The 23833-nt window shown below is 42.1% G+C and overlaps 1 protein-coding gene across 1 annotated transcript in view; it reads left to right on the forward strand.

The window, feature by feature from the left end:
* The window catches only part of rfx6 (regulatory factor X, 6), a 32885-nt gene extending 9931 nt beyond the window's left edge, over positions 1–22954 (forward strand). Inside the window, exons 12-19 of the mRNA XM_061746915.1 lie at positions 2232–2341; positions 2452–2569; positions 5864–5986; positions 7157–7363; positions 10009–10312; positions 10496–10848; positions 14298–14501; positions 22150–22954. Coding sequence (XP_061602899.1) covers positions 2232–2341; positions 2452–2569; positions 5864–5986; positions 7157–7363; positions 10009–10312; positions 10496–10848; positions 14298–14501; positions 22150–22325 — 1595 coding nt within the window. The 3' untranslated portion in view covers positions 22326–22954. The remainder of the gene's footprint in view (positions 1–2231; positions 2342–2451; positions 2570–5863; positions 5987–7156; positions 7364–10008; positions 10313–10495; positions 10849–14297; positions 14502–22149) is intronic.
* The last annotated feature ends 879 nt before the right edge of the window (positions 22955–23833 follow it).

The following is a 23833-nucleotide window of genomic DNA, read 5'->3' on the forward strand; positions in this document are numbered from 1 at the left end:
ATGTGCTGTTTCAAGGCAGCACGCTTTAATCTGGGTGAAACAATCTTCTTAAGAAGGTCCAGGATGAAAATATCAAGTTTAGAATATTAAAAACCTCCAATTTTGGGTTGGACTAAAAAAATTAAAAAATACAGAGAAATCCCAGGAATCTACGGAGCCCCTCTGGTGACATTTGAAAAAAATAAAATAATGCGTGGCCACGCATTAATAACTCGTGGCCAAGAGTTATTAATGCGTGGCCACGCATTGATTATCTCGCCATGACAATACTCTTGCTCTTTAATATAAATAGACTTTAATTACCATTATTAATGATGAATAACCATCCCACCAAGGAAGTTGCATCCACAAAGTCCAGGCAGTAGGTTATAATGCCATCCACGAGTAAAATAATGCGTGGGCACGAGATACATAATGCGTGGCCACGCATTAATAACTCGTGGCCACGCATTGATTATCTCGTGGCCACGAGATATTAACTCGTGGCCACGAGTTATTAATGCGTGGCCACGAGTTATTAATGCGTGGCCACGTATTATTTTATTTTTTTCAAATGTCACCAGAGGGGCTCCGTAGGAATCAACCAATTATGTTTATATATTTAAAATGCACAACTTTTTACATTTCTAATATACTGAAATGGACATAAAGTTTCTAAAAAAAATACACTCACTCACTCACTCACTCTCACTCATCTTCTCCCGCTTTATCCGTTCCCGGGTCGCGGGGGCAGCAGTCTCAACAGAGATGCCCAGACTTCCCTCACCCCAGACACTTCCTCCAGCTCTTCCGGGGGGAGTCCGAGGCGTTCCCAGGCCAGCCGAGAGACATAGTCTCTCCAGCGTGTCCTGGGTCTTCCCCGGGGTCTCCTCCCGGTGGGACATGCCTGGAACACCTCCCTAGGGAGGAGGGACATGCCTGGAACACCTCCCTAGGGAGGAGGGACATGCCTGGAACACCTCCCTAGGGAAGCGTCCAGGAGGATCCGGTACAGATGCCCAAGCCACCTCAGCTGACTCCTCTCAATGTGGAGGAGTAGCGGCTCGACTCCGAGCTCCTCCCGGGTGACCGAACTCCTCACCCTATCTCTAAGGGAGCGTCCAGCCGCCCTGCGGAGAAAACTCGTCTCGGCCGCTTGTATCCGCGATCTTGTCCTTTCGGTCACTACCCAAAGTTCATGACCATAGGTGAGGGTAGGGGCGTAGATTGACCGGTAAATCGAGAGCTTCGCCTTTCGACTCAGCTCCCTCTTCACCACGACGGTCCGGTACATCGACCGCATTACTGCGGACGCTGCACCGATCCGTCTGTCAATCTCCCGCTCCATCGTTCCCTCACTCATGAACAAGATCCCGAGATACTTGAACTCCTCCACCTGAGGCAGGACTTCTCCACCCACCCGGAGAAGGCACGCCACCCTTTCCCGATGGAGAACCATGGCCTCGGTTTTGGAGGTGCTGATTCTCATCCCTGCCGTGTCGCACTCGGCCTCAAACCGCCCCAGCACATGCTGAAGGTCCCGGTCTGATGAAGCCAACAGGACAACATCATCTGCAAAAAGCAGAGATGAAATCCTGAGGTTCTCAAACCGGATCCCCTCCGGCCCCTGGCTGCGCCTAGAAATCCTGTCCATAAAAATTATGAACAGGACCGGTGACAAAGGGCAGGCCTGCCGGAGTCCAACATGCACCGGGAACAAGTCTGACTTACTGCCGGCAATGCGAACCAGACTCCTACTCCGATCATACAGAGACCGGACAGCCCTTAGTAGAGGGCCCCGGACTCCATACTCACTCAGCACCCCCCACAGAATGGCACGAGGGACACGGTCAAATGCCTTCTCCAGATCCACAAAGCACATGTAGACTGGTTGGGCAAATTCCCATGAACCCTCGAGCACCCTGCGGAGGGTGTAGAGCTGGTCCAGTGTTCCACGACCGGGACGAAAACCGCATTGTTCCTCCTGAATCCGAGGTTCAACTATCGGCCGTAATCTCCTCTCCAGTACCCTGGCATAGACTTTCCCGGGGAGGCTGAGAAGTGTGATCCTCCTGTAGTTGGAACACACTCTCCGGTCCCCCTTTTTAAAAAGAGGGACCACCACCCCGGTTTGCCGGGTTAAAAAAAAATACAATTAAATATAAAATATAAAAAAATGTAATATAAAATATTTTTTTAAAAGTACAATTGTCATGGAATACTAAAAAAACACGTCTCTTTTTCCTCTCCAGATGATTCCATCGCTGTCTTTCAGGAGCTGAAGGAGCTGCTGAGAAAAAATGCCACAGTTGAATCCTTCATCGAGTGGTTGGACTCTGTGGTTGAGCATAAAGTCATCAAGGTAACAGCTGCGTTAACTGTGCCACATCTGTGTTCACAGGTGTTTACACACATATTCTGGACAGTTTTGCATGTGAGCAGCTTCCGTCTCTCCCTCTGTGTCCTGAGCAGCCGGGTAAGCAGAGCAGTCGGTCCATGAAGAAGCGAGCCCAGAATTTCCTCCTCAGGTGGAGTTTCTTCGGTGCCAGAGTTATGCACAACCTCACACTCAACAACGCCTCCAGCTTTGGTGAGCCAATACAAAAAGATTTTTAAAGTCAGCACAAAAACAGAAACTTTGATTTATTTATTATTTATTTCTAAATGATGCCTCTTGAATCGTATATCACCAACACATCTGCCTGACTGTTGCCCAAAAACTCTGAATAAAGGAATTCTGCAGGAATTCTTTATTGAGTTTTCCAATGTTGAACAATCACACATTGTTCGTCTTCCAATCAGATGATCAGTGGTCTGCTTTCTGTTCATATTTCCCATCATGGGTCACCCGATAGATTTAATGTTGTGCTACACTTCAGGATGCAATGAAAGAACTGGAGAAAAATTCAGATAATGCTTTTTGCCCTTTAAAAAAATATGAAGTGCAGATTTCTGGATGCAAAACCACAAGGATATGTTGGAGCATGTAAAACAGCTGTGGGGAATTACAAGTAAATGCCTTTTGATCCCGACGATACAATCGCCACTATTATTCAGAGGTTGCAAGTAACGGAGTACAAATACTTTGTTACTGTAGATTTACAGTATTACATTAATAAAACAGGCTAGTTACTTTTCCAGTCTCCACAGGTGAAGACATGGCATAAAAGACGTTACTGACTAAATAACATAAGATGAGATGAGATAAGATAAGATAAGATAAGATAAGATAAGATAAGATTCGATTCGATTCTTTATCAGCTGGCCTCCGGCAGGAGGGTCCCCCCTTATGATCCAGGTCCTGCTCTAGGTTTCTTCCCTCTTAAAGGGGTGTTTGTCTTAAGGTTTTTTCCTACTAAGGAAGTTTTTACGTGCCAGTTTTTATGTAATAATTGCTCAGGAGTCATGCTCTGGGTCTCTGGAAAGATCGAGACAAATTGTGTTGTTATAGACGCTATATAAATAAAACTGAATTGAATTGAATTTGTCATTGAGCCAGCGACCAGACACAACAATATTCCAGGGAGGGTCCCACAGGCCTCCTAAGTGAGCAACGCAGCCGTGGCTCGAAGCTGGTGGAGCCTGCCAGGACCAATTTTTCTGTCCGACCAAATTTTGCTAACGTCTCTGGTTCATCTCCATGGCGACTCCAAACGGCCAGATTTGTGGTCAGTTTCTGCCAAGTCGAGCTTCCAACTTTTCAAAGGTCTTTTCCATCCCCCCAGGGAGGTCAAAAACTGCAGCTCGCCTGCGATTCTCTACAAAAATCGTGTCTAGTTTGCGATTTTGCTCACACAACGTTTGGGTGTTGGTCACACAGCTTATCTCTTCATATGGGCCAGGCAGCTCTGATTGGGCCAGAATAGCTGTCAACGTTTTCTGAATTTGTCGATATGCTAGTTGATTTTGTTCCCCTGTACCAGCAGGTCAATATAAGAATCTGATGCTTTTTGTCTGATTTTTATAGTTTTCCTGAGTTATTGAAAGATGTTTATCATCAATGGCAAAAAGGAATTTGTATTTTTTTACTGAAGTACATTTATAACTCTGTACTTCCTTAATTTCACTTGAGTAAAGAAAGTGAATCAGTACTTTAACTTTTACCTCTTTTTTCCACACAAATATCTGTCCTTCTACTTAAGTATAGAAAAGTAGTACTTTTAGCCACTATAATTTACAGTTTCACGAGCAACCCACAGAACCACCTCCTCCATCAATAGTCTCACAGATATGCACAGTACAAGAAATGTTCTCAAATGTTTTTATTCCTTCTGGAAGAGTTTGTGAAATATCTATTGGCTATATCAATATTTTTTACCCTTGGAGACAGAATATGCTTTTCATTGATGTCATTGATATTTTGTATTAGAATACGATTAAAACAAAATCCTCATCACTCTCAATTCAGGGAACGCTACATGGCTGCATTCCCCAAGAAGAATGAACTACAGTATTTACTGTAAAGAAAACTCAGTCCTCTTACATTCAATTCACATCAAATGCTCAAAAACAGGAACTTCAGGCTCACATGTACAGATGTGAAAAAGGTGCTTGCCGCAATAATACAAGAATGTTATGAGAAAAATAAAAGGTACACATTATAAACATAATAAACATTGAAAGAAATTCCTTTGATCCTCAACAGGATGCTGAAAGGACCCCCCCAAAAAACTTCCACATAGAAATAAGCCTCCATTTATCTTATCGGGTATCTGTATTTATGGTCCCTTTCAGCCAAAAAGATATGAGTGGCCAAATGAGAACTTCAAGCTTCAAAACAGCATTTGCAAATAAACAGGAGACCTCACAGTGTTTACAGCAACTTCTAATATAAAGTTGTTCATTTTAAGACACATTAGACACTCAGAGGTTTTGGTAAAACCAGCAAACACCATGTTATAGATGTGCTAAACTGAAAAGAGCATAATCCCCTGGTGAGAAATGACTAAACTGTTGTAGTAGTTGAAGTATAAAATATGTGTGACTCACACAGTTTTCTTCCCTCAGTTGTTATTAATCTATTTAATATTGACTGCTATGAACAAGCATGATTATCTCAAAGACGGATGGAGGAATTCAGTTTCCTCTTACCGGCCAGATTACTGGACAGAAGATCGTTCAAATGGCAAAAAATGCAGTTGTATAATCTTTAAGTCAAACAAATATGTAGAAGGTTATGGAAAATGTATAGTTCAAATCAAAAGATCATGCCAAATATCCAAGATAATTATTTTTAAGAGAGGAGTTACAAATTTATGATTTTCAATCGGTGTTTGTCTTGTATAATTTACAGATTCACAAAACTAACGCATCTTTGTTTTAGTATATTTGTGTGGGATTTTCTTAAGAATAATTTATTTCAAACTACTTTCTTCTGACCGTATTATTATATTTTTATTCCGGTTATAAAACCTAGTTTTGACCTTTCCCCCCCAGTAGTCACACCAAACATTTCAAGAAGCAGGGAGATGGTAACACGAGTGCTCCCCACACAGATACATGCAGGTCTAATACTAGTCGGCTACAATAGCACCATAAATTGTAATGGCCAGACTTGCTGTGATTACACAGGGTTTTATCTGTGGTTCGTGCGCTCTCTGTTCAAACACATGCCCACTGGCCCCATGAGTGTGAATAAACACCGACCATTTGGCGAGTCCTGCTCTCTGAAGTCCTGCTGAAGCTCAAATATAAACCTGAGGCTCTGCAGGTCAAACAAAGAGCAGCTTGGTCCTGAAGGTCAAACAAAAAACTGTCGCGCTGCAGCTCAGCTGGAAAGAGATAGTTAAGTTTTTTCTGGTGTTTATTTTGCAGTTTTAAGCAGCTTTAGACAGATGCAAAGTCCCAGATTAGTGGCTTCTCATTGACATTCTGATGTTGACAGGTTCCTTCCATCTGATCAGGATGCTGTTGGATGAATACATCTTACTGGCTCTGGAAACGCAGTTTAACAACGAAAAGGAACAGGACCTGCAGAACTTGTTGGACAAGTACATGAAAAATGCAGGTATCAAGCATCACGACACACTGACACAGCTGCTTGCACACATCTGGAATCAACTCAAATCAGTCTCTTTTTAGATTTACAGTTAATTAAAAGCACTTTAAAGGCTCCGTTCACACTGCGGCTCAATTCCAATTTTCTGTCCACTTTTTTTGTGACTCGTAAGGGATTTTTGAATGACCCAAAATCGGATACATATCCGATCTGTGTCTTAGCGACTGCAGTCAGAGCAGTCATGTTGCATTTCATCTGACTTTGACGTCACCACTCCTCGTTCCCTCACATCCACACATACTCTACCTCTGCACAGGAGTAGTAGCCACTGCTTTACAAAAGGCCATCCACTAACATTTGTGGGCTCCTTTTTCTCAATATCCTTCTTCCCTTCATCAGCTGGGCATCATTTTGTTGGTTCCAACCATGCACATACTTCCGACTTGCTAGACAAACGTGTGAAGCATCCATATTTAATTATGTAAGCACGACGCACAACGCAATATCGTGTTTTCCTCTGCACATGCGTGCCACTTCAGGCACGCATGTACTGTTCACACTTCAATGTGATAAAAGGTCGCATTAAAAGATAATGTGAACGACCATGCAAAAGGTTTCTTTTTAAAAATCGGATTTTGTTAATAAAAACAAAACGCATTTAGAGCATTAAGACCTGCAGTGTGAACTAAGTGTCAGTTTACGAAAACAAACAGGAGTGCAAACCAAAGTCCTTTAATTAAACAAAAGAACTACAATCCAAACAAAACTCAAAAGACCCTCACAACAAGAAAACATCACAGGAGACTAACAGTACGGACGAGCAGGGAGGAAGGGAAAGACCAGAGAAGATATACTTGCAGGACTGACAAGACAGAGGTGAACACAGTCAGGCCAGATGGGAACAAGGGAAGTCAAACAAGGACACAAACTTTCAAAATAAAACAGGAACTAGTCAAAAACCAACATCATTAGATTTTTGTTGTGAATAAACTCACTAGAGATTATCCATCTTACAAAATTGCATTGAATAAATCAAGATAATTTTGACTTTGGTTTAATTTGGATCGTTTAAACTGTATAATCAGTCCAATTAAAGCATCTACACAATTAAAACAACTTTTATGAATGTACAGCATCATGATGGAAATGACCATATGTATACATCATGATCCCTTACAGATGCCAGTAAAGCAGCATTCATGGCCTCGCCTAGTTCCTGTTTCCTAGCCAATCGTAACAAGGCTTCTGCTCCCAATGACCAACAAGTGAAGAATGAGTCCCTGGGAGAACACGCTTACATGTCTCTGTCCACCAATCAGCAGCAGGGCCTGGACGCAAAAGAGGTTCTCTACCAAGGGAACGACACCTCTGGGTTCACAGTTTCAGGTAAAGAAACACAGCTTTGCAGTGTCATGTTGAGTCACCATAAATTCAGAAACTGAATAATGGGGATGGGATTTAAAACCCTTATAATTAACATAAAATGCTGATATTTAAATGTATTGTCAAATATAAGGCACTGCACGAAACATAATTTCAGTAACAATAAAACACACTAGATTATTTTATATTATGACGTTATAACCACAGACTTTTGGTCTCTCTTCATGTCGTCCTACGTTCATCATTCTGATAAGAAACAGGCTGAAGAAAAAGAGCTCCTTTTTAGAAAGAGCCTTTGCAGCACAGATAGTGTTTGCAAAGTTACATTTGAACAAAGCACTTCTGGAAGAATATTCTTCAAGCAGACAAGGCCAGAGTGATGATGTTTGGCTTCAATGCCCAGCGTTGCGTTCGCCAGCACAAAGAATATCAGTGCAAACATCCCATACCCACCATCAAGCACAATGGTGAAGAGGTGATACATTTAGTCTGAGATCTGGCCATTGGACATGGGGTTCTTGCTGTAGTCGAGGCAGTTATGAACGGCTGTGTATACCAAAATATCAATGAGTGAGATTGAGGATATTTGTCTGCTCACAAAAATCTGGTCTAAACAACCAGTTTAGGCACAACAACTTAACCCTTCCTGCATTGCTGTCACTATAGTGTCTGTTATGGAAAAAAAAGGTTTTAATTCTGAAACTGAAGCCATGACTGATCTATTCATGAGAGAAATAATTAAGGAGTAATTCCCATCTGAAATCCCAGATTAGATTTTTTACACAGGGACAGTTGCAGAGAAATAAACTCAAAACCATTGGAAGCTGGTTTCTGGGTTGGCTGTTTAACACGGCAGAATGTCTTTGGACAGTCTCTCACAAAAGCAGATGGCTGGAACAATAACTGTCTGCTCTTATGAGAGGTCATGGAAGGGTACGAGACCACGGTACCACGTCCTGAATGCACTCTGTATTTTTCAATTTCTTTTCCCTCCTGCTGGTTAATAAATAACCCCTTAAAAGCTATAATTATTGCCATTACCGCATGAAGAGAGAGCATTTAAACGTTCTACATCACTGACGTGTATATGTCAGAAAACAACGTGCAAAAGGCACAACAACACAAAGGCACAACAACACAAAGGGCCTGATTTACTAAGATCCTAAATAAAGAGTACTAAATTGCGTGTGCACTGAAAAAGTTTGCACGTGCTGTTGTTGTGTGTTTTGCGGGTGATCAACTAAGAATGCTTGCGCAATTGATAACGGGTGCAAACCTGCAGTATTTAAATGAGGTGTTGCGTGTCTTACGGTTTGCGCCATGGAGAGTCTGGATGGAAAACAGGGTCGCAAGCGCAAAATGAAATTTGATGAGTTGGAGTTAGAGATATTAGTGGAAGAGGCAAATAAACACATTCATGAACTACAGCAAAGAAATGTAAACATTACCAAAAGAAACACAATATGGGAGAAAATCTGCGATAGAATAAATGCAGTTGGTAAGACAAAAAGAACGGCAGATGAGGTTAAAAGAAGGTGGCAAGATATAAGGCGAAGAACTAAAGAAAAAGTGGCCTTTAATAAAACTTGTGCAACCATTTTTAAAATAGCATGCAGCAGAATAAAGACTCTCTCTCTGCGTATTCTTTGATTTTGGCGATGTCGCCTCCTTGCCACAATAACAGCAGCCATCGGTACGTAATGCTGGGCAGATTAGCACCTTCCTTTCGAACGTATTAAATACAGACGCAATCACAATCCCCGCAATAACTTTCAGGCTTGGTAAATCTCATTGCGTGTGGTAAATGGACCAATTTGCATTTTCCCCTCCCAGTATTTAGCGCTTTCTGGCGGTTACGCCCCATATTGATTATTCATCAGGGCAAAAGTACTAAATGAACAGCGTGTGCTATTTTGCTCATTTGAGAGGCGCAGTCCTCTTTGCACGCTGTTAGTAGATCAGCTTGCACATTGGTTTGCGGGTGATGTCAAGTTTGCACACGTTTTTACGCACGCAAACCTTTAGTAAATCAGGCCCAAAGTCTGTTATTGCAACTCTCCTAGGAGGCTTTGCCCCCCAGTGGACAAGAAACAAAAGACTTCTGTGACTAAAGGGGTTGAAACAACAATAACTTACAAATTGAACTACAAGCACGTAAAAATCAAATTTAATCTAAGGCGTTATCATCAGAATCAAAGCTGGAAACAAACTAATGAGTTTAGTCCACTTCTGTGGTAGACTAACAGTGGTTTATACGATGCATCATGATACATCAATAGTCTTCATCATTGTCCTGCTTACACAAGGAATAACGTTTTTTTTAATGAATAAAAACGCAGCCAAAGTGGTCTAAACTTGTGCAAACATCTTCTATAATACAGTAGACCAGAAACCAGACATGTACTTCAAATCCAGGGGGGGTCGGAGGTGTTGTAGCTGTTTTGACAGTAAAAGAAGGATTTAAACACGAGAATGCGGGACATCTGAAGTTTAAGTGCCACTAGTATCTTCAGTGAAAGGGCTCATCCTCAGCTTCCTACAACTGGTCCTAAAAGATGCAGTTTTTCAGGGAAAAGTAATCTCTGTCATTCCAGATGTAATACAGGTGATAACCTTACTCCTTGTTACTCCTAATCATCCGCTGTCAGGTGCTCAGGCGGACTTCTCTCAGATCAGCGGCCCTCTCATGACACCTCCCAACTCTCCAGCGGCGTTGGTGCACAGAAGCTCCGTCATCAACCAGGGCCCCATGGCAGGGAGGCCTCTGTCCTCCACTCCTTCCTCCAACTGCTCCTCCTCATCCTCCTGCCTCTCATCCCTCAGCGTGATGGCCCAGCCTAGTGCCTGCCCTTCATACCCGGAGACCCTGTACCATTGCTTGTCTCAAACCACCTCCAATTACTTTCCATCAGCTAGTGGCTCTTCAGGTCCTAACTACCAGACTGCTCTCAGGTCAGATTCAATCATACACTAACTGTGGGCGTGTTAAGCTTGTAATACATTTATATCTTAGCTTTATTTAGTATAAGAAATTGATATTTTGGCATATAAAAGTTTATCAGATTCTTAGAATAGTAGATTAGATTAATCTGGCTCTCATCCTTTTGTCTTCCCATTATTCTATGATGTTTTCAGGTCTCAGATGCAAAATCAGTGTCTGACTCCGGTTCAGTCTCAGGCCTCCCCCGTGGCCTGCCCCTTTCCTCGGTATCCATCACTGAATGAGCAGCACCTGACTAAAAACATGTTCTACAATCATCATCCTGCAGTTAGCCACTCATCCAACAGCACTAACTGCTCCCTGACACCGTACGGCTCGGCAGTGCGACCGTCATCCAGCTACACTCCCAGTTCAGATTCAGTCCAGACTGACCAGGGGCTGGACCCACAGACCGCTGCCCACATTCTGGATTCAGCAGAGAGCTTTGGCTTCATGGGGGCTGGACTGAATCTCACCGGCGGCGGGTGTCAGGCACAGACGTACAGCGGTAAGGACTCTCAGATTATGGTATGATGTCAACATTAACATCTTAAAATGTTGCAAGATTATCTGATATCAGGAAACTTTATTTTAAATTGCAGATACAGAACCCTTATTTATCAAAGATGCCTAACTATCTGGTTTCAGTTCACAAAGATTCATTTAATTTCATTTGGAGCAAACATACTTTAAGAGTAAGAGAGATTGGGCCCATATGCATATTTTTAAAAAGGATCCTAGAAATCTTCAACTTAAAAAACACTTGAACGGCAGTTTTTCCGTGCAAAGATCTTTTTATACATTTGTTGATACGAAATGGACAAGTTTATTTCTGAATATTTAACTAGATGTATTTGATTCAAATGCAGTATATGAGTTTTTCTTTCCCCCTAAAGACTCAAACATGTCTGTGAATGTACACATATTCTGCAATCCTTGATTGTTTGATTGTAAATAAACTGAAATAACGCAAATATCAGCAGTAGTACTTACTTGTATACTATATTTGCAATCAAAGATACATTTTCATTGATTCTTAGAAGGCACACTTTTTTAATAATCATATTTTCAGGAAGTGGTTGGTTAGGACCCAGACATAGGAGAGCAGGAGGCAGGAGTTTCAAAAAGGGTGATTTATTCTCAAAAAAGCAAACCAGGGTTGAGCAGGGTTAAACAAACAAACAAACAAACAAACAAACAAACAAACAAACACAAGAGCAGAAGAAAAACCAGACCTGAAACACGGAGGGAGGAAACAGTACGGACCAACACGGAGCAAGGGGAAAACAATACCTGATATACCCAGAAGGGTTAATGAGACACAGGTGCGGACAATCAGGGCAGATGGGACACAGGGAAGTCAAGACAGAACTTAAAAACAAAGGCACAGGCTTCAAAATAAATTAAAGCTGCAAGCAGCGATGAACGGGCCCTCGCACCATTGTGCACGTTCAGGCTGCAGTGGGAGCGCTTGTATGACTTGCATGTAGATTCTTCAGGCCTGGACATTTAGCGGATGAAACCAGCCACGACTCTCTATACCAAACCATTCAAAAGTTATGGCAGAAAGTAGGAACTATCAGATATCGACCAATCACATGAAGGGGCGGCTAATTTGCAGCAATTATGTTCAAGGACTCAAAACTGAGTCCGATGACACCACCCACGACTCTCTATGTCAAACCATTCAAAAGTTATGCAAGAAAATAGGAACTATCAAGTATTGACCAATCAGAAGGAGGGGCGGGGCTAATTCAGGCCAATGAAGGTCAAGTACTCAATACCGAGTCCGATGGCACCACCCGCATGTCTTTATCACAACCAGTTCAAAAGTTATGGAAGAGAATAGGGACTATCAAATATTGACCAATCAGAGGAAGGGGCGGGCTAATTTGCACCAATTATGCTCAAGAACTCAAAACCAAGTCCGATGACACCACCCACGACTCTTTATGTAAACCCATTGAAAAGTTATGGCAGAGAATATTTTTCTAGGGGGGCCACGCCCATTAATGCAATGGCCACGCCCATTAATGCAAACCATGAAATATGCCGTCTAGCGGTAACGCTTTTGACTGAGAAAAGTAATGCGCGTTGTCATAGGATGGAGACGCACATTTTGACACCCAGGATGTATAACACACCTGGGTGCACATGACGGTTCGGGCCGCATTAATTGCCGAAGGAATGGCATAAATTGCGCCAAAATGACACGATTCATTCAAAATGGCCGACTTCGTGTTTGTTTCAGCCATGGCGCCAAGAGACTTTTCTTTAAGTTGTGACATGATACAGGTGTGTACCGATTTTCGTGCATGTACGTCAAACCGTATTGTGGGGCTTGAAGCACAAAGTTTTCTAAGGGGCGCTGTTGAGCCATTTTGCCACGCCCATTAATGTAAACCATTAAATATCACATTTTTCGCCAGGCCTGACTTGCGTGCAAAATTTGGTGACTTTTGGGGCACGTTTAGGGGGGCAAAAAGGCCCTCCTTTCGTCAGAATGATAAAGAATAAAGAATAAAGAATGAATTCCTACAGATACAATAGGGCCTTCGCACTGTAAGTGCTCGGGCCCTAACTAGGAACTATCAAAACCATAACATATAATCTTATTTATAGTCTCATCCAGCTCCCGCCTGTAAAGGGGTGTGATATATTAGGCAACAAGTGAACAGTTACTTGTTGAAGTCAGTGAAGTATGAATCGGAAACTTAAAGATGTGAGTAACTGACAAGGATCATACTGTGATGGCCAAAGAGCAAGGTCAGAGCTTTTCCACATGAACAGGTTGAAGGAGGTACTGTGAGTTTGCGCTGGGTAATACCGATCAGAGGAAAAGATAAACTCACTGATTCAAGCGTGGAGCAACGGCTGATCCACATTGTGTGTTCTCCCATGTAGCAGAAAATGCTGAACACCTTGATACTGACGCTGGTACTAAAGAAAGAAAGGAATAAAGAAAGCACCCTTTTTACAATTCTAACATTTTATGAATACTGTATGAATATACAGCATATACTCTATGGTCCATTCCAGGCCTTAAAATTGCTTAAATATAACCACAGATGAAAAATGACAATATACAGTGGCATTACTTAAAGGGGACCTATTATGGCATCTAATACCTATTTTAAAAAGGCCTTGAATGTCTTAAAAACAAGCTTTTGATTGTTTTTGCTAAATAAATTAGAAATTCAGCCTCTGAGCCATGTCTTTATCTTCCCATTCTCTAACCTCCTTCTCTATGTGGGATTCTGAGTGGCTATGATAATGAGGCACTGTGCTGATTGGCTGCCTGATGTGATGACGCAAATGGCGCGATACACCGCTACGGAAAAATGGCGGAAGCTCCGGCCGGTGGAGTTAGTTGTGGGCGTGGTTTCACGCATCGCTCCTGTCGTTACGTAACGACGGGAGCAGAATCTGAACCGCTCGTAGAAGCCACGTCACACTGGACGGCTCATCCGGGCGGCTGTACAGACACTGCAGAATTTGGTTGCTTTCTTCCTTCTCTGAGTTGGCAGGCTGAGGGGAGACCACTTTATATATGTTAAAGCAAGAAAAAACGTGTTTTTCATAATAGGTCCCCTTTAAATTCGAGAAACTAAGCCAAAATCAAGAGCCAGCATGTGGAAAAAATAAGCACATTCTATTATTTACCACCTTGTAAAACCACCATTAGGACCAATACAGTAACTTTCTGATGAGCTCCTCTTTCTGATGAGCTTCGCTGAAACGTGATTGCTATAAGGGCCAGATCAGCTCTTCATTGTCAAAATTCTTTACAGAAGACAGATGGTGTACTTCCTTCTTCATACTTTTGAACCATGCAGAGCAGACATCTGGTATTTCACATCAAAATGTTTTGAGAAGTAGTGAACTGCTGTTCTCTATGTACAAATCTCATCATGTCATGAACATGAGAACACTCAAATGGGAACCTTCTTCCTGCAGCGGGTTACTACGGCAACAACGTTTACTTGGACAGCCATCGCATGACATCACTGGTTGACCAGCACGTGTCCGTCATCAGCAGTGTGGGGAATCTCCGCCCTTTCCCTGCGACGTTCTCTGAGGTCCACGATCCACTCAACATCCTTGATGAACCTGGGAGGAAAACGACAGGAACCTTTTTCAGCGAGGCAGAAGCTGGAGCAGGTTAGTACAAGGATTTGGTGGAGTGACGGGAGCACCTCGCCTTCGTGTGCATGCTTATGTTTCTATTTTTATTTTATGTTATATATTTCTTCATTTACTTTGTTTATTTCTTAGCCACACAATACTCAAGATAACAAAAAGAAGGGCATTGGTATACGGACAAACTGACAACAACCAAAGAGTCTTGAAAACAAAGTTCAAGCTCACTGTTGTGAATGCCCAAAGATTAATGCAACGATAACCAACGCATGAATGTGTGAGCATCATGGTCTCCCTTTGGATAGCAACAATCTTGCAACGCTAGCAGAAAATGCAGGGAAATTAAACAACAAGCAGCTTAACTACGTTAGGAGGGATTAAAGTCAGGAAACAATAAACTGAAACGCAATGAAAACTGAAAGTGGGAAATGTTTGCCAGCAATTAGACTGAACGGACAGACTGGAAAGCAAGGGGGAAAGAGGCAACAGGGTATTCCTCCTGTTCTCTGTTCTGCTCTGCTCTCATTCCTGTGAGCCAGGTTGAAATAAACACAAAAAACTTGTGCCCCTAAGAAGGCCTCAGCACAGTAAAAACTTTGGCACAACTTGACTTGCTGTAAGCAGCTATGACTGACATGTCTCTGGGGTCTTCAGATGGGAACCCCGTTTAGTTGCCATCATACCTCCAGAAGGCTAAACAGTGATCCCTGAGTCACCTCCCTAATGCCAGCTCTCGCTGCTCCCCACCAACACAACAACCTCCATGGCTACCAAAGCCAAACCAGCACTGCCACCTTCACCAGACCCAGGGTCTGCTCATGCAAGCACCAGGGAGTGGCAGTGCCAGTACTCTCTCCCCTAACACCTAGCAGAAGCAAACAAACTTACCAGGCTAATCTCAGACAAAGAGATTCACAGCCACTTCCTTAAATAACCTTCCTCTTCCTAGATTTCCTCCTCAGAAGCCTAATTGGTGGACTTCATCTGACCAACTTCACTCCCTAATCTTCATGACCGAAGACACTAACTTCTATTTTTATTTTGGGCCCTGCTGACATTATTTCTCTTCATCCAAATCCACTGATTGCATCTATTGTCTCATGTGACATTTCTTTCACTATCCACCTCAAACTCCGCCCACGTACTCCCAGTTCCACTAATAATGTGACAACTGATCTGGATTGTGTGCCACGTGTACCTGCGTCGTGATGAGTTAATTTTACAGGCCGACAAGACGTGTTTTAAAATTCTGAACACATTGAGCATGATGGTCCCCATTTACAGAATTTTCAATCAATTTCTGCAGAACATAACTGAATGAAAAATAAACATGTTACATACCTATACGTTTAATGCTAATCAGACACAAATAGAATCAACAAACGCAGGACAAGTTGTTATATTTTGTGCCAGTGTGAGCTGAACACTAGTTTTGACATTAGTTGTTTGGTAGATTAAGCTGACTAAAGTTTGTCCTTGTTAGTAATTCAGGGCTCTTGGACACATAGCAGCACATCATCAGCTGTTTACCTCTTGTGAGTAATTTGCCATCCAACACTTCCAACATCCGCTGGATGATGATCAGACCTCAGCTTGTACTGTGTGACCAAGCTGTACCTGAACCCTGGGAGTTTTCAAATGTTATGTTGTTGTGGAGGACCAGCACAGTCCTTCCTGCCTGACCAGATCCACCTGCCGCTGCTCTCAGCTGTCTCTGAGACTGCTTTAACTGGCCGACACAAGGCCTGGCCATTGTGTCTGGGGTCTTTCAACATTTGGTGGAATATACCCAAAAATCCTCTGGACCGCACTTAAGTGAGATCCTCTTTGGTGTTCCTCAGGGTCAGCTGCTAGTTGCTGTTCTGCTAGTTCCGTAACCTTTTTGGACAAGTTCTCCCTTTGGACTTTGAGCCCCAGGAGGCGGTCTTCAGTGGTCTGAACTGTTGACCAAGTGTGGCCTAAATTTGGTGGGGGCAATCATGTTTGCAGTTTTCTCCCTTGGAAGGTAAATTAAGTCCAGCAAGCAAAGACTTGATTATTTACCTATTTGTCTCAAGAACTGCAGCTAGGCACTTTTGGTTTTGCAGGCTGTTGGAGTTTAAGGGTGTTTAAGAGTTGGATTATTTTTTTCGTTTTAGCGTGTCAAGCACTTTGGTCAATTGAGGTTTTTTAAATGTGTGTCCACCAAGTTGGGTCTCTCACATTTAGGCCAAAGCTGCTGAATTTGCCTCTCTATGTCTTTTTGCCTGCAAGGTTTGTTAGGTTAAAAAGTCATCACAATATTAATAACTTTAGAAAAAGACACCGGAAACTGTCAGAAATGATTTTCAATGGCCTTCTGCAGAAGTTTGGAGAGGAATCCTGAGAAGCTTTAGGCAACACGGCCCTTCTCTTAGCTCGTCAGAACTTCTCTCAACTGGCTGTCTGCAGAACTGGCGCTTTTATTAAGCAAAGGATGACAGGAATGACCATATTTGGAACAGTGAATGTATAGATGGTCAATTGACAAAAACAGGAAACAGATGGTCACACAGACATGGTATCAGATGACAGTTGAAAAGTCACACCTTATGACTTTTCAGTTAGTAAGTAACTTATCTGTGGTGTGCAGAGCAACAGACATCCTTTTAAGAAATGGTCAAGGGGGTTTTGTTGTCATGAGATGGTCTTAAACCCTTAAAGACAATGAGACGGCTGTCAGACGACCCCCCTGAGTCTCTCCAAGGAAGTTTCATGTGATGGGGGTCTTGGAACAGATGTGCCTAAAAACAATGGTCCATTTGACCAACCAGGAAGTCAGCAGTTTTAACCTCCTGCGTGGCAGGCGAGATTCCTACCACTGAACCACCAATGCATGTCATGAGAATAACAGGCAGTTTTCTAATTCTGATTCTGGCAGTTTTTACAATGATAAACTTGGATTAATCCCACATTTCCCTCCTTTTTTATCATTTTGAAACTTCAACAGTAAACAAAATAAAACACTCCAGTGTCATCGTAAACATACAGGTAATGAAAACACAGAACAGTACAAAGACAGTAATAGTCGGAATCGTAATCGTAATCTCAGCGATTATGTCAGCATGACTCAGTAATGAAAAAGTCTCTTCCATTCCTCGGACTCCTCTCCTAGTTTGTTGTCGCAAGTCAGTTTGGCTAGTCATATTCTTCAGGCTGGGCTGGCGAGTAGGCATGAGTTGATTACTTCGGCGGGCAAAGGTGGTGGTACCGCCCGACTTCCTGCACTACTCGAGCCTGGCATTTCTCTGCTAGCTTTCACTGCAACTGGTGAACGCAGTAGATCATTCAGCAGCCTTTACTGCTGCCGGTGCTGTCGGTGTCCTGATTTGGACAGCAAAAAAAAGGCCCGTCCTGACGGGTGATGACGTTTCACCACTCGACTCAGGATCCGGTTACCCAGTTTCAGCAGTTCCTGCTTTAGGAGAGGGAAGAGGAAGAAAACAGCAGCGTACAAGAAGACGATTCTCATGTACAGTTCGACTAATGGCCGTCATTCAGGCCATGGCTTTCTTGAGCCTTAACTTAACAGGCATTAGTTCACTCCAAGAATGAAATCCATATGAACAACTTCAAATGGATAGGTCCTCTCATGTTGTATCTGCAACATGTCGGAAAACTCCTACTAAAAAATTTTTTTAAAGGGTATTTAGTATTTAATCCTCATGATGTATCATATGTACCCCTACATACTCCCACTCCCTCCTGTTGAGCCATAGAAACTCCCTATGGCTCAACTTAGCCACCAGGGGGAACAGATTCCTTGGAGGCACTGGTCTTCACAGCATTATTTTGCATGCCGACAGGGGTGGGGGTTTCGTGTCATCAGACCCCCTCCTTGTTGACTTCTCCCTGGAAGAGTCAGGCTGCCAGAGTCAGGCTCCCCAGATAAGTGGCCCTCCCACTTCTTGACCTTCGCACCCTGGCAAGTCTGCAGGTCTGACGCTCTAGGGACAAGAGGTCTCCATGTCCTTCAAATCCCCCCTCCCATCACCAGATTAGAAGGGGCAAAACCTGTTAAACTCTGTCTCCCACCGTAGATTAGACTACAGAATTTCTCATTGAAAAACGTTCTTATTTCAACCCAAGTAGGTTATGATCTTATTAAAGTAACACCACACAAAAACTGTCAGTGCAGCAACTCTTCTGCAATGTAAACAGTAGTCTTCAGTGAACTTATATATATATATATATATATTGTATATAAACAATAAGTCATAGTCACAAAACATCGGACTTAAAGGAATCATTCTATCAAATAATGCCTTCTCAACTGTTGTTGAGCTCTATTTCCCCAAATCAAAAGAATTGTCAGAAAATTGTCAGAAAATTGTCTCCAGATTAATCATATAGTCTTCAGGAGATTCCTAATCTTCTGTTTGCATGCTGCAACGCAAATGCATGCTCTCTATGAAGACTCATAGAAGTCTTAAGAAAATTGTGGGATAAATTCCCATGCGTAAACTACACATAGACAAAAACCCACTAACATTAAACACAACTTCAGATCATCTGCATGTGGGTTTGTGTATCACTGCAAATGTGTGAATTACTTCTCCTCAAACTAAACTAACCAAGCTCAATTGGTGCATTTCAAATTAACTCACAACCTAAATGGTAGCAACACTGATCACAAATGTACACATTTTCAGTGTGAATAGCTAATATGCACTCAGAGTTCTTCTTTTCTAAAAAGATTGTACAACGGGTTTGTTACTCCTGCATACAATCCTTTCTGTGTAAAATATCACTGACATACAAATGACAGTAGGCTAATGAACACACCCCCTTCCACTGTATTCTAAAAATACAGCGGCGCTAATTTCATTGTACGAAACCCATCCTCTGAAGCTGTCAATCATCAGTAGTGATTTCACAACAGACAGAGTAAGGACAAATGATTGATTTGTTTTACATTTATGTCACAAACAACCCAATCATTTTATCTCATGCTCGCAAATTGCAGGAATCCCATTTCCATACAATCCAAGTCAAATACAGTGTTACAAAAGTAATCTGCAAATTAAATGGTGAATTAACCCAATTTAAACTTCTATGATTCTATGCCTTCATTCAGGCTTAGAATGATAGAACAAACTATATTTCTCCATTTCTACGTCTCCTCCAAAAGGAGAGCTCACTTCTCAGCCTGCAGCCGCTCGTAAAGCGCTGCACCCACTGCTGGAGCACGCTTTCACACACACACACATAGCGCTGTAGCCTTACACACACACACAGAGAGTCACACACAGACACAGAGCTTTCGGCTGCTATTTGTATCATTTTAACAAAAACTTCAACAGAGAGGAAATTCAACCCTCAACTCACGGACATGTAGTCTCCAAATGAGAAGACACCTCCCTCTTAGGCTTCACTAAGCCTGTCATCTCATGCAGCTCTTCGTAAACGTGCAGCCACACTGCAGCAGAACTTTTACACACACAGACACAGACACACACACACACACACAGAGACACACACAGAGAGCTGCAGCCTGTCACACAGACACAGAGTCACACCCTGCTGCAGCCCCCACTTCTCCCCAACCTCACATAGCTTTCTTTACCTTTTCATTTCTCTCCTGTTAGAACCTTGTCCCGTTTTGGACATTTAATCAGTTTTCTTTTAGTCTTAAATTAGTCCATTTACTTCTTTTTAAGTTTCGTGTATTATTATTTCGCAAGATTTGTCTCCATTTTCTTAAGTTTGAGGACGTCTCCCCATCAATTAAGCATCTTTTAGAGATTATTTAAGCATAAATTTCAGCTTAACCACGCCTCTGCTATTTTTCGTCAGTTATTTTTCTTTCCTAAGTTTCTCTCAGGACACAAGTTTCCTTTTTCAACAGTTTGGTTTTAGCCTGATCTTTAGTGAACAATTTAAATTTTTCCTCTCAATTTTGAAACCCCACATTGAACAGACATAAACATCAGACAAACATTAGACAAACATTAGACAAACATAAAACACAACCATTAAAAATCATTTCCAAATAGAAACCCCTTCTCGTAATTCTGTACTTTTAAAGTCCTCTGACATTCAAAAGCCGGTCCCCGACCGAGTTAGATGTTGGTCTTACGCACTGCTCTTTAGGCAGTATTTTTAGAGGCCCCTATGCCTCATAAAAATCAGGTCCCCGACCCGCCGCCAAAAACACCGTTTTCGCTAACCTCTTGTTAGTATACACAGAAATTTCACTCAAAAGAGGTCTCTCACCAGTCTAGTGCCCTTCCCTGGCTGGGAAATCTCGTCGTCTGGACTCTGGAACAGCGCAGATCAATCTGGGCCCCGTTCCTGAAGTCAGAACGCTGTCGACAGATTTTGATGGCCCCTTTTGATCGTACGCCATGCCAATCGTCGCAGCTCGAGAGATTCCGGGTCCTTCGGCACCAAAATGTTAGGTTAAAAAGTCATCACAATATTAATAACTTTAGAAAAAGACACCGGAAACTGTCAGAAATGATTTTCAATGGCCTTCTGCAGAAGTTTGGAGAGGAATCCTGAGAAGCTTTAGGCAACACGGCCCTTCTCTTAGCTCGTCAGAACTTCTCTCAACTGGCTGTCTGCAGAACTGGCGCTTTTATTAAGCAAAGGATGACAGGAATGACCATATTTGGAACAGTGAATGTATAGATGGTCAATTGACAAAAACAGGAAACAGATGGTCACACAGACATGGTATCAGATGACAGTTGAAAAGTCACACCTTATGACTTTTCAGTTAGTAAGTAACTTATCTGTGGTGTGCAGAGCAACAGACATCCTTTTAAGAAATGGTCAAGGGGGTTTTGTTGTCATGAGATGGTCTTAAACCCTTAAAGACAATGAGACGGCTGTCAGACGACCCCCCTGAGTCTCTCCAAGGAAGTTTCATGTGATGGGGGTCTTGGAACAGATGTGCCTAAAAACAATGGTCCATTTGACCAACCAGGAAGTCAGCAGTTTTAACCTCCTGCGTGGCAGGCGAGATTCCTACCACTGAACCACCAATGCATGTCATGAGAATAACAGGCAGTTTTCTAATTCTGATTCTGGCAGTTTTTACAATGATAAACTTGGATTAATCCCACAGGTTTATGTAGCTTATTGCACTGTGTTAAATCTACTTCCATCCAGTTATCACGTGTATACAAAGTATGTAATAGACACAACAATACAACTGCGTCAGACTTGACATTAATGATGATGTCTCATTTTGATAGATGCTGGTTGCCGTGTCTCCTCTCTTTCTTCGCACCTTGCTCTTTGCAGTCAGACAGAAGATGAGGGAAACAATCGTCCAAAAACACAGCTTAAAAAAACGCGCAAACAAACGATTAGAAGAGTGGGTGAAAGTGTAATGTCAGGAAGTAAAACAAGACAAGACAAATGGGAAAACAATTTTCAGTATTTTCATAATACAACCGGAGCCTTTTTGAAATACAAGAAAAAAAAATAAACAAGTGTAGAAATAAAAATTGAATAAAACTTGTAAGCAAAAACAAATGATGGCTGTTCATGCATCTGTATAAGTGCAGAGGTATCTTACTTTACATTTAGTTACAATTCATGTTTGAGATGAAGTTCTTTTTTTAAACATATAATCCATATAAAGATAATTTTTTGTTTTCAATGAAATAATTTTTCTCTACCATGTTTGCTTTCTCCCCAGAGCATCCCCTCCCCTCGTCTGGATCTTCTCCCTGTATGTTTGGACTTTCGTCTTCGTTCGCCTCGCAGGACGCTCTGTTGCCGCAGCAGTGCATGATGGTGTCGTCAGAGGTGCAGGACCTGGTGTCCTCGCTGCCGCCCATCAACACAGTGTTTATGGGTGCAGGAGGAGTGTAATTACAGATCTCTCCTGAGGTTCAGTTTCATCAGAGCAGGTTACGTAGTTGTATGGGATGTTTTGGGTAAAAGTGAGCGCAGAGGTTCGAGGAAGATGACTGACATGTGATAAGGACATTCAACTTTTTTCCAACAACGGAAATGTTTGCCAGGCCGACGGGAGGATCATCAAGGATCGTCACTACCTGAGAGTGAGTCCTTTACAGGTTCATAGCCCACTGAAGTTATTTTTTTATTTATGAAGAATTCATTTACTAGACTTAGATGAGTCATTTCTAACTATTTTGTATTCAGCAATTTCTCCAGCTTGAAAATTATGTCAATTTTTGGTCCCTGTTCATCCATTTTTCTTCTATGTGGAAAACAAACAAACAAACAAAAAACCATTGGGATTCAGATTCGAGTGGTTATGACTGACTGCACCGTATAACAATTAACGAGTTAACTACTGCTCTGATGTTACCTCTGCTTTGTCTGAAAGCAACAAAGTTACCTTCAATTGCCGAACTGTGACGGCAGTTATGTTTTGTGGACACATATTCCTGTGTAACTTTAAACTCAAATATTAAAAATATTCTTAGATTCAAACTATGAACTTACTTATAATTTTGAGCTGCACATTCAGTATGCTTCCAGAGAACACGGTATCACAGGCTGTTTATTATTTTACATTGTTTTCAACATTTATATCATAGTAATGCTGATATCATAATACAAATATTTGAGAATTTGAACATTATATTGCTCCGGAAAAAAACTGCAGAATAATTTACACAAAGTTTGTGATACATTTATTGGTGAAAAAAACTTAAAGACAACAAAAAACAATTATAGTAGGTAAAGGGTCAAACAGATTATATTATTTACATCTAATGAAAAGAGCTAATTTAACTCAAACAATGCCTTTTCCTAAACCCTGCTTAGTACTTTTGTAACCTGAACTTAAAGGAGCATGAGGCTCCTTTTAAGAAATGAGACTCATTAGCGCCACCCTTCGCCACGACGGCCGTCGGGGGTACTGCAGCCAACAGCGAAGCCGGCACGGGAGAACGGGGAGAACGTGCATGCAGCGTCATGTGACGTCACATCTGCAGGACAGCGCGGGAAATTCGGAGTCCGAATTGCAGCACATTTTGCAGCACACAGCCTGTTCAAGGCAAAGGAGAGATACACTAGAGGGCTCATTCTTTTGGGTTTGGAACGCTTCATCTGACATTATTACTAGAAAACTTAAAACGTATACAAATTTTTTTCATAAATCCTGCCTCAATCCTGCCTCATGCTCCTTTAACAAAATGGTAACTGAAAAATAAAGTCATTTGAACCCAGATCTACCAGGTGAAAAATCAGGCAAACAACTTGTGTCAACTCACATGCTGAAGTGTTTTGAGTGAATAATAAAACCTGTGGTTGTAGCCACTGTGATACCTCTCACTGCTACATGTGAACCTTCAGCACACTCATCTTCCTGTCCCTATACTGATCCATCATGTTTCTGTTCCACCCAA

The sequence above is a fragment of the Cololabis saira genome, chromosome 18 (assembly GCF_033807715.1).
Source record: "Cololabis saira isolate AMF1-May2022 chromosome 18, fColSai1.1, whole genome shotgun sequence".
Taxonomy (NCBI): domain Eukaryota; kingdom Metazoa; phylum Chordata; class Actinopteri; order Beloniformes; family Belonidae; genus Cololabis; species Cololabis saira.